This window comes from Diprion similis, chromosome 6 (assembly GCF_021155765.1).
Source record: "Diprion similis isolate iyDipSimi1 chromosome 6, iyDipSimi1.1, whole genome shotgun sequence".
NCBI lineage: Eukaryota > Metazoa > Arthropoda > Insecta > Hymenoptera > Diprionidae > Diprion > Diprion similis.
Genome location: NC_060110.1, coordinates 3,295,834 through 3,308,123, shown reverse-complemented (window position 1 = coordinate 3,308,123; position 12,290 = coordinate 3,295,834). Strand labels below are relative to the sequence as shown.

The 12,290-nt window shown below is 36.5% G+C and overlaps 1 protein-coding gene across 4 annotated transcripts in view; it reads right to left on the bottom strand.

Annotated features, from left to right (window-relative positions):
- LOC124406945 (probable phospholipid-transporting ATPase IM) overlaps window positions 1-11,645 on the bottom strand; it is a 33,143-nt gene extending 21,498 nt beyond the window's left edge. The window contains exons 1-3 of one of the 4 annotated variants that reach the window (XM_046882668.1): window positions 11,400-11,645; window positions 7,276-7,789; window positions 3,141-3,543 (exon numbers count right to left, since the gene is read on the bottom strand). In XM_046882668.1, coding sequence (XP_046738624.1) covers window positions 3,141-3,543; window positions 7,276-7,317 — 445 coding nt within the window. In that variant the 5' untranslated portion in view covers window positions 7,318-7,789; window positions 11,400-11,645. Of the gene's footprint in view, window positions 1-3,140; window positions 3,544-7,275; window positions 7,812-11,182; window positions 11,213-11,399 lie in introns of those variants that run through there. The other 3 variants (XM_046882671.1, XM_046882672.1, XM_046882669.1) reach the window with 3 other exon arrangements.
- Window positions 11,646-12,290: the final 645 nt, after the last annotated feature.

Here is a 12,290-nt window from a genome sequence, read left to right as displayed (position 1 = left end):
AAAAAAAAAAAAAAAAAAAAAAAAAAAACGAGCACTGTAGCACTAGTTTTGGGCTGTGCGAAACGATTTCTCTAGAAAAGTGAAAAAAGGAAATTAGCACCAGTGTGACACGTATTATCTCTTTTGTATATTACAAAAAAAAATTGATATTGTGCGAAAAGGTTTATCGAAAGCGCGTTACAGAGAAATACTGATATAGAATTTTTTGGCATTCAGCTAACTTTCTTTACACTATTTTTCAAAAATGTTCGTAAAACTATCAGAGTTTTAAAAATTGAGTTCTCTACGTAGAGTTTTCATAATTGAAATCGGAGCAAAGATCGCGTTTTCAGAAATATATTTTTTGTGAAAACACAAGTTTCTAATTCAGAATAATTTTTTTTTTTTTTTGATCGATTCTCAAAGTATAAACTATACTTATTGTTCAAATTTTTCATCACCGTTTCGCACAAGTGCGACTGAATTTCGTTGATAAAGGAATCAATTTCCTCCTTGAAGACATGGGTGGTCGTGATCTTGTTGGCATAAACTTTAGACCTCAAGACCCCCTTCCCCAAAAAGTCCAACCGCGTTAAATCGCATGATTTTGGCGGCCAATTCTGATTACCAAAACGGGAAATTACACGACCAGGAAATGACTCATCGAGTAATTGAATTGTTTGTCGGGCTGCATGGCATGTGGCATTGTCTGTCATGTTGGAACCACGTATCATCCAAATCCATATTTAGAAATTTAGGCACAACAAACTGGTTTGTCATATCCCGAAATTCAGGCACATTTGTGCAAAACGGTCATAGAAAATTTGCCCGATATGCTATTGCATATACATGACCCCATACTGTATACTTTATGAATGAATAAAAAGTTTACAGTTTTCTAATTATAATTTTAAGCCTGTGTTTTCCATCAAATTTACTTCCTGCGTGAAATTTGAGACACCCGTTATTGTACTGAATTCCCTGACTTTTCCATGCCAAATAGAATTTCCTTAGAATTCCAGGTTTTCCAGAAGAATGGCAATCCTGATATCGGAATTTCTCTGTAACGCGTTTTAGACGATCTTTGTGGGCCGCAATGCTTTTTTTTTTTTTTTTTTTGTAAAATAGAAAAGGAAAAATATTATACGTGTTAAAGTCAAGTTTTCTAGAAAAATCGTTTTCGCAACTAGTGCTACAATGTTCAGTTTCTCACGAGGATTCTTTCCACACGAGGCAGCCAGCATTTATTGCACGCACTCGTAGAAAGATCGACAAATTTTCAAATGAAAAACACCGTAGTATAGATAGATCCGAACTTTTGTCTTACCGATCGATTTTTATTTACAACCAAAGAGTTATATCATACGCAACGGTCTCAGAGGCAATGGCTAAAAAACAGCTTTCGTCAATTACACACTACAAGAGCAGTCTGTTGAAAAAAAAGAAGAAAAAAGAAACGTATTGATTCGCAACCTGCATCGCTCTTTCATTCACCGTGTCTAGAAGCCACGGGACTGTGTACGCAAGCATTACGTGTATCATTAAGCACCTTCGTGTTTTTTAAACGATAATCGTAATACTTGTATACTTTTGTTCAAATTGACAAATAAATACACTCAATACAACGATCAGCCGATGAAGCTTACCTGTAAAATTTTTTTGCTCTCACCTGTTAAATGGACTTGAAAAATTAAAAAATGATTTTTGAACGTGAAATCCGATCTTAATTTTAATATTAATCCGTGCCCCAAAGGCCCTTTCAAGGAGTTTTAGTTTCGCTAAACAAAAAAGAGAGACGGCAATAAAAGATTTTTGATATTCTTCTTTTATTTTGAATAAATCTTTTGTTACGTCAATAAGAATCCTTAAAAAATTTATTGCAATTAATTGACAATATTCAATATAAAATAATCGTTTTTAATTTAAATTAGATAAAATGAGAGATTATTTGATTAGAATTTAAGAAGCAGAAATAAAGAATGTTTTAAGGAAAGTTTTTAATGAGATAAAAAGGTGAAACTTCTACAAAAATAAGCTAGAAATTAATGTAACATCTCCGAACATAACTATTGCCAATATAGCGTTGTGGTTTTTTGATCCGATTATTTTTCTATCTATTCGTATACTATCGAAATACGGATAATTGCATTAATTTTCGCAGGAAAAACTAGGTGAAACTAATTTTTTTCAAATTTTTCACCTTGATAATCGCTCCTAACCTATTTTAACACCTTGAAAGAGCCTTTGAGGTACGGTTTAATATTAAAAGTAAGAGCGGATTTCACGTTTAAAAATCATTTCTTAGTATATCGAATCAATTTAAGGAATGCGAGAATATTTTTTTTTTTTTTTACTAATATTAAGGGCTACCGTAATTAGATACGTAGGGCACAAATTCAAGGCAGGACAGCAGAAATTCTCAAGGCGTTTGGTCGGCGAGGAAAATCCGGATGAAAGATTGGCAATATTCAAGGAATTGCGCGTCTTTTGAAAAAACAGGCAGAACAACAAAGGAAGACGAATTATACACATGTCGTATGAATGTCGAAAAACATGGGCGCCGGTCAAAATTCCAACTGCTTAAAAAAAAGACGAACGATTTACTATAACCTCCGCGTAATATGTCGTGAAGCGTTTATTGAATACGTGGAGGTTGGTAACGTTCGGAGTCTTGATCATTCAGAATCTTGAACGCATTTTGTATATTGACCATTCAGTGTAGAATGATCTGTCTGAACTTTGACAATTGACAACCAGCGAGCGTTGTCATCACGTTTACTATTGGATAATGTCTTCATGACGTCATAGGCTGGTTGTCGGCGCCATTTTATCACCACATAACCTAAGTTTTTAGTTTTAATGAAGACAAATCCTAATTCTTAGGGTTACACATTACTGTCGTTTCACATGAGTTAATGAAACCAAAACAGTAATATAAGTACCTATGCTACTACCAACCAAACGCGAAAAAACATGCTACCAACGTACGTATAGGTTAGCTGTCAGTCTGGTTACATTATTTTCATCATTTTCCACCAGATGACGCATTGCAAAGTAACAGTCCGAAAACAGGGTGTAAGTAATGGATGTGGCAAGACGGAAGTTACTCGGACAGGTTAGGTTGGCTTCCGACAACCGGTTATCGACTCTTCCTGACTCACCGCTAGAAAAAAATGCGGAACTTCGGCCGATGCACTCGGTGGCAGGCGGCGTGTTTGGGGGCACTGAAGAAGACGTTGGCGTTTGGCGATACCTGGCCGTTCCTCTCCAGACGGCGAGCTTCCCGAGAACAGTAAGGAGAGACTCTCTTAAGGATGTGTGCTTGGTGCCTCCCAGACTGCTCGAGCTATCTCTCTTTGAACATTCACCGGCTGGTTCGACCTCGTCGGATGACGAGGGGAGATTCACGATAATGTGGGGCGTTGGGGTCTGCTGTTTACCCTTCGTTCGTCGCCGTCTTCTCTTCTTCCTTCGTTCGCAGCCCCGTTCATCGTCAGGATCCGGCGTCCCGACGTCGTTGCCCGTTTTCGCGTCACCGCAGTCACCGACACTGACATCCCTCACCTTCGACGAGGGAGGTAAGAACGACAAAGAATAATGCGATTCGAGGACTGATATCATGACCGAGACGTGCGACCGACGTCGTCTCGGCTGAAAGGATGTGCTCGGAAAATTATAACGATGGTTTGATACCCTGATGTGTACAGCTATATCTGGATCGAGGAGGGACTAAACCAATCTTCACTTTAAATACATATCAGATTTTAATATTACACGATTTGCAAGTAATTTACGTTATTTCATTCGATTTCAGAGGTTTCAAGTCATTCGAAAGATGCCAGATGTTTCGAATGATTTTACAAAATTTCACGGAATGTTAATAAATTTCAAAGCATTTTATGGGTTTCAAGTGTTTTCAAATATTTTACAGATAGATATCTGATAGGTTTTGATGGATGATTTCCATTTATCAGTTCAGAGGATTTAAGAGGTTTGCAAAGATTTCGAAGGATTTGATGGATTTCATATTATCTCAAAGATTTCAACGATTTCACATAATATTACATGAATTTTAATGGCAGAAAATTTCATCCGTGGTTTATACTAGATTTCAAGTGTGGTCAATCCCTCGACCATCACACGTAAACGCATCAGAGGCATATTATACTATATCGTTATCTCAAAAAGCTGAATCTGAAAATGCGACTAAAAAAGACGCGATCTCAAATTTTGACCGGAAAAGACGATATCTCAAGTATCCATTTATTTCCTCCGAAATCAGGTTAGCGACGCTCTTTTTCGTTCAATATTTATCAAGAAAACTAACACATGTATAATAAAAAATTGCCGATTCTAACCTTACACGAAAATTAGAAATAATTTGAATCCTTTGTAGTTCAAATAATCTTTTCGGTTGAAACTAAATTTCTCTTACGTACTTCTAATGCTGGTGGTTGCAAGGTGATGCAAAGCGTTACTTATATTCGCTTTGACTTTCAATGTTCGAATTTAAGACAGATGTATTGCTTGAAATTTATTTTCTACACATTTTAGTTTGAAAACATACATTTCTAAATTGATATTCAACGCCGTATTTACAAAATAGAAAAGATAAGAAACTTAACTTATTATTTCAAACATCTAAATTCTTTATGAAGAAGGTCGAAATTAAAACATGGTTCGATGATTTGCATTTCGCGAAAAAACATGAAGAAATGAAACCTAGAGCAGGAAATACTTTCAACATTAGAAGTATTTAAATGCATTTCAATTTAAACCATAGAACCTTAGTCCCTTGTTCTATAAATAATTCTAAACATCGTAGACTCGAATAATCAAGTTCAATTACTGCATTTGCCCGTTTTTTAAATCAGCAATACTAAGCGTGTGAGTGTTGCCAACCTGATTTCGAAGAAAATAAATGCATGGTCGAGAGGGTATATCTTCCAATCACATTTTGGATTAACATGTCATGCCTTTGATACGTCCAAATATATATGTGCACAATGCTCAAAACGTTTAGGATATTGTACTCGAGCTTGGAGAAACTCAGCTACAATTTTCCTACTTCAATCAAAGACCCAGTAGTTAATTATACACTCACGACCTCCTCTTCCCTCCCTTTGGCTGCTCAATTTTGTATACGGATAGTAAACGTTGGTGAAGATTTGAGATTTAACGCAGGCGCAAGACAGTTGATAGATCGTAAAATTTCGCGAACAAGCTGTTAATTCTCGATAAAAATTATCAGGACATTGAGGAAAATCCCAAAATTGGGTTAAAAATATTCCATCGTCTTGGATTGGGTCGTTGCATAATTCTGCGAATTCTTTTTCGGCACGATTATTATTAGGGCTATGAAAAAATGGAATTAATTAGTACTGAAGCGGAATTCAGTAACGCTGATGTAACGAGATATTAAAAAAAAGAATAGCAGTTTCGTGGCTTCAGAAAAATTTTAAAAAGTATTACAAACTACGTATCTTTTCCTTTACGACGATTTTATTTTTTCCTAAATTTCAGATAATCTCAGATAGTAATTCAGATTGAAGTTTATGTTCAAGTATTAAAACTCAAATATTTTGGAACGTTTAGCGTAGTTCGAAATGGCACCTTGATCAAGGACGAAAGGCAACAAACATGTAATTCAGTTATGTGCAAGCAGCACTGGCAAATGAAATTCGCGAATACAAAGAAATCTCGGCTGTCTACAAAATTGCAAATTTTCAAGGAAATTTTATTATTTTTAGACTATCACAACAGCTGTAAATTGAAATCAAATTTTTATGGGAGAATAAAAAAACAAACTTTCTTAATAACGTTAATTTTCAACGTAACTGAATACCAACTTACTAAACATTACAACCAATCTAGGCAAATAAAAAAATAATTGTTTTATGAAACTTAATTGAAAGTATAAATTTCACGTAAATCGAAAAAGTTTCGAGTTTCACTCGCATCGTGTCTCCTCAAGTGGAAGTATATCAAATTGAATATTTTAAATTTAGGTTAAAAAAATCGAGTGTGCAGTTAGTATATAAATCTCAAGTCGAAAAAGCAGTGAAACAAAAACATGATAGAACAAAAACTCACAAATTGTCACTGAAACTGATCTAGTAACATACGTAACTGAAGAAAAGAAATAATATTTAAATTTTGAACTTTAATTGTAAACCCTTCATTATGTTAACAACATGAGATAGTTGTACATAAATTGTTTATCAAATTATTATAACCGTATAAGGCTGTAGATATCTTAAAGAATTTAAAAACGGGAAATACTGGAACTGTAAACAAAAGCTTAGAAGACGATGCATCAATTCAATTCGTTTCAAAGTAATGAAGAATCTGGTAAATTCGTCTGATTTCACACTCCGATAGCTTGCTTCGTTAAGAAGACTATTTTTTAGAAATTTATTGAAACCCTGTTTTTCAACATGTTATAGCATCGTTGAATATTCAATTCTACAACATTGCACCGATATAGAATGTGATCAACAAATGGCAATATTAAATTGACTACTTAATAAAATGAAGTGATTTTATGACAAACATTATTCTCAATGAAAAATGAGCTTAGATTATAGAGTCTAAATCAGATAAATCTATTATAACACCAGATTTTGAACAATTTGAAAGCGATTTGGAATAAAGCCTCAGTATCCAAACTTCTGCTTATAATTCCAATATTATGTTCTATTTTTGTATCTTTAAAGAAAAAATAATTCGGTAAGTACTTGTTTTACGAATATCTGGTAATAAAATTAGTAACAAGTATCGATTGTTGGCCAATCAACCTTCTTAATTCACCACTTCGGTGAGACGTAAAATTTACGCGCCATTCTGTCACCGCAACCAACGTTCAACGAGGAGAAAGAAAAGTATCGGAGATGAATTCAAAGGGAATTATTGTCCATGATGTGACCTCAAAAACATTAATGTTATAACTGATTGTAAGAGAATGATTTCTCAGTATTGTTCTACAAAAGTCAGCTGAAAAAATTATCATACTAGAGAGGTGATGTTACTCCAAAATGATCCTACGACACCATGCATAACATACAATCCATAAAATTTTCATTTCAATGTCGTGATAATTTACTGTATTAGAAAAAAGTGCATCTTTCCTTATTCAATGAAGGGCGAAGGTACCTTACAGACAATCTGAACCGATATCCCATTTTGAAAAGTAAATTTTCTTAGATTGAAGCAGCCTATCAAAAGGGAAGTAAAAGGTCTCTGGGTCTCGAGAATGAATGACAACATGAATCCTGACTCGTGTCATTTTGTACCAACCTCGAAAACCTCGAGTTCCAAGGTATCCGTCTCTCCACTCATCGCTACCCTAAGCTAACGTTTTCTTCAGAGCCAACCTCTTCCGCGCAGCACTTTACCCGTGAAGACGGGGTTCAACCAGGCATTACATAGTCCCCGGTTAGTTCTCTGATGAGAGATCATTGCACACGCGGTAACGGATTCATCTCAGCCGACGGTTTGTCGCGATGTCGATGAGGAAGATAGTCTGGTAAAATCCATGATTTCGGCACAGTTTATTTTTACTTTATTTATTTTACTTGACTTATTAATACGCTCTGACGTTGCCGTTGTAACGATGGGCGCAGGTTACAGCTTCGTCCAAATATACGATCATCATTTCACTCTGCATCGTTCATCCTACGCGAAGACATGTTTAAATTGAAATTAACTGCCTTTGCCAGCGTATGCCTCGATTAATTTTTGTACGACTGTAATGATTCAGAATAAAGTTCCTTAAAGTTTGAATTCAAATCTGTCATCAGAAAATTTACATCTGCAATTTCAAATTCACATGATTACATCCATTATAGTAAAACCTATTATAACTGGTTTGAGACAGTATGGAAGAAAGAAGTGTTCAAAGAAAACTGAACAACAGTTTTACAACACGAGATGGTTTCCATTTACAAAATATTAACGTATCAAAAAAGTATGGTTTGGGAGAAAAAAAATTAAAAAAAAGTCTTAAGATAGAAGGTTTACAAAGTTATACATCGAATGTTAAAAAGCGCGAAAGTCCATTTCATGGAAATACGGAAATGTATAATGTATGGAAAATCAAAATACAGAATCGATTTTTGCAGATTGTCGAAATTCGATATTGCACCCCTTCTATTTCATAATCTTTCCTCATTTCAACCTGATCCAGAATAATATTTGCATCCAGTGTGATAGCAAAGAGCAAGTTTTACGTTGTAAAAATAAGTTGGTCTTCTATTTGATTTCATTTGAAACAATCTCCCCAAGTATTACTTATTTACCATACAATTAATCAAAGGGTATATAATCTGACGTTAGCCTAAATCATTTGTATAAAGTATTGAGAGCAGCTCCCTGAGGTTTATATTTTATTTATTTCCTTCGACACGAAATGGAATTCAGTTAACTGACAAGAGGATCGAGTGGCGCAATAAGAGAAGGAAGCCAGTTTAAACGAAATTCTCACGACAAACTCCTGGGTGCGAATAAAAGGACCCCCGTTTCGGCATGTTATGGAATAGGAAATTGTGGTTAAGAGGATGCTATAGTCAGTCTTTACCGACAGAGTAAGATGTCACTGTTTTTACTATCATCGAAGCTTACGCAGCACTGACATAAGAATGGCGTAGTCAGCGCAATTCTACATGCAGTGCTGAGTAAAAATATTATAAAATTTTTTTCTTTCATGCGAAAATAAGTCCAGGAAAATACATTCCTACAGTAAACAATAATTCAATTACACAGGAATACATTTCTTGGCGTCATTGTTACTTGATTCAAAACTTGTTTTTGGGTATAAGAAGAATTGAAAACTCTCAAATTTTTCAGGTTATAGTCATGGCGGTTGGTCACCCTGGCAAACAACTGCGCTCGAATTGTAGCGCATGCGCATTAAATTGTAGCAGACGACGGACCATTCAATCGTTAGAAATTCACCCTGTATAAGTGAAGTTATTTTATCACCCCAGACACAAAAAGTTTTCAATACAGATCTCCACGTTTAAAAATCTGTAGAATCATCCTCTATCGGTTTGTGACGAGGATGAAGTTATCAAGATTATCGGAGAAGAATCCGAGAAAAAAAAATTTCTTCAGTTTGTGACAAATACGCGATTAGACGGCAGAAAATGGTTAAGTTGCCATAAAAAATTCACAATATACACCGATAATGCGTTTACTACCCCTGAAAACCACCCATTTCAAATTAATTGAAAAAAGTTACCGCACCATTTGGACGTTGGATGTGTGTATTATGAATTTTTGTCCGACGATACTTTGAGAATGAATCAACAGATTTTAATGGACTAAACTCTCTTAGCACAGAAATGACTGGATTTTGAATTCGATCGGTCGAGTAGTTTCCTAATTACTCAAGAATTGAAATAAATGACAAAAAAATTGATTTAATAATATTCTTTCCGAGCGGGAAGTTCGTAGGTTCGCCATGAATGTCAGTCGCATATATTAACCACCGATTCATTGAATGTCAAGATTGCCTTCCCGCACAATTTTGACGTAGCCACGCGGTCGTCTTAGCAAGAATGGCTCCGTAAGGAAGGAACACTTCGGTACAAAAATATTGATTCGCACCGGTGTCTGTGCCGTGGCAGGAGAGTTTTTACACCCGGTATAACGCCGTCGGTACGACATTTATCGCTCACGGTGTACACTGGTGTGTGTAATACGCTCCCGGCCGTGTGAATTCCCTAACCTGCAAATTTTTAACGCATAATTCAGCGTAAAATCGATGTCGAGAAACGTTACAAACAAGGACGAATACAACGCTTGTATTGTGCCACATTCTCTATGAAAGACGCGTCGCGTCGGCTGCACGCCTGATTCGTAACGATCTTACTTTATTACAAAGTTCATATATCTATTTTCGCCCGTCTGGCATTAGCATGAGGAAACGTTTCTGTTTCACGATGCAGGTGACGCGCCCAAAAAATAATAAGCAAAAATATTTATCAACTTATGTAATTTATTTTGCCTATTATTATAGGCTATGCATCGTTGATTGCCAAAATTTGTATTAGCTGTATAGTGTAATTGTACACTCAATTTCGAACGATAATTTTTATTGTACGCAATAACAATGCCATTAAATGTATTCCTATTTATCGTATTACCATTTATTGAAGAAATGAAATTTTCTTCCGTTATTCTTGGGTGAAAAAGAAAAGTTTTACATATTTTTTTTTTTTCTTTCGAAATTGCAGTGGTGCGTAGGCTACACAGATCATAATAACTGACAACAGCAAAAACAAGTGAAGTTTTACTCGGTCGGTAAAAATTGACTAGAGCGTCCGTTTATTTTAAATTTGACTATCGAGCCGCATATTTTGCATGCGGAATCCACTCCCCGAATACGAGCGACGAGTACACACTGGACCAACGTGAATCAGCTGGTCACGAGATAATCCGAGTAAAAACGAGTCGTCGTCATATTTTAATGTATACTACAAGAATAAATTCGCGCAAAGCGGAACACCGATCGTATAACCCGTTCCTCCAAAAATGACCCGATAACTATTACTCTGGCTAAAACTATTCATTCATTTTCATGGTCGATAATTAATATATCTATATCTATATGCGACGTGTACCACTCGAATATCAGTCAATAAGTTCAATTAAAGATCGCAGATTAAATCTGCGGTCTGTATTAGGTATATGCTGCAGTAAAACGGCCGCGATATGTAACTTATCAATTAATCTACTCGCAAGATATGGGTAATCAGATAAGAATAGCTTTTTTGGTATCCCTAGTAATGTGGTTACGGGTACGTGAAACGAATGGTTACTTCTACCTAAACCATGTCGGTAAACGTGAAAGTATGATTGCAACCATGAACCATATCCTCTCCTATTTTGGTTCCAAGTAACTTCCGATTCGTTGCTTGGTACTAACTAACCAGTCTTTGGAACTAGCTCATGTACCAGATGTTGTCCACTAACTTAGACAGATTAATCAAACAAGAAACAATCATTAAATAACAACAACGACAACAAGAATACGTTGACAAGTTTATGAAGAGCTGCTGTCAACGTATGGCGGGCGGAGTAAGTAAACGCGTGAAATCGAGTTGATCCCTAGACGTAGTTGATTGCGTAGAATGATTCAATGAAAGTCGGTTGATTCGTGGCGAATTAATTCAGCGGTGAGCGAGACGACGCTATTAGAGACCTTGGCCAAGATAAACGGTCAAGTTGTCTAAAAATACTTGAAACGTGAGAGTATTTCGGCGGACAGAAAGGGTCTTCTACGGTCGAGTAGTGAACGGGTCGAAAAACTCTTGGGTATGGTAAAAGTCCTATGAAGTAAAGACGAATCCTCGGGGTTAAAAATCTGCGGTGTATAAGCCGCAATTAAATACGGACGTCGATGACGGTAGGAAATTCACCGTGACTGCAGCTGCCTAGCCGGGCATTAGGCGTTTTCACAGCAATCGATATACAACACTTCACTAGGAACGCGCTCACGGAAATCGAGACACTGTACACACCGAAATCTATTCCGAACACTGGCTTGATTTCGCCGGCATCCCTTCCCGCAAGCCTCTCTGTCCACTTAACGCACTACAAGTTGCATCACCTGCAGTCAGGCTGACAAGTCACATCGCGATAGGTGCCAACCACAACGTAGAGATCGCATGGAAACCTCCGACTTGCGAGGGCGTCGCGGTGGCTTGTTTCTGGGCGTCGCCGTCTGGCGCCACTAGAAGAAGGAGCCACTTTCAAATGCCGCGAAACGTTCGAACGGGAAATTGAAAACGAAATTTTGAATGCGATCGCTTTGAATCAGGGAATTCTCAGGGACTTTAATATCCCCTAGAAGAAACCTAGAAACCATAAAAATTTAGCATTGTGGTGAGAAAAAAAAGTTTTTTCTTTCAACTTTCAGGCAATGGTCATGAACCAAGTCCTGATTTTTTTAAAATTGTACGTGATAGTGAATTCTTACAAATTTGCCTCACAATGAGCTTTGTTTTAGTCAAATATAGAATTTTGTTGTTCGTATGACTCTTGTATTTTTCATTTATTGTTTACATGAGAACAAACTGGATGAATAGTGATTTTTGTCCGGAAAACCTGGGATTTTCAGGGAATTACGTTTTCACAAATAACTGGACACCCGGTGGGATAAATGGTACGAACAAGTGGTTTGGGATGAACGGGCTGGACCGTCGGAATCGAAAGCTAGGAGAGGAGAGGAAACCGTTTTACAAATCTCCAGCAATTTTATTCGCGCGAATGATAATGAAGACTAATGAAAATGCATCCCTATTGCAGGG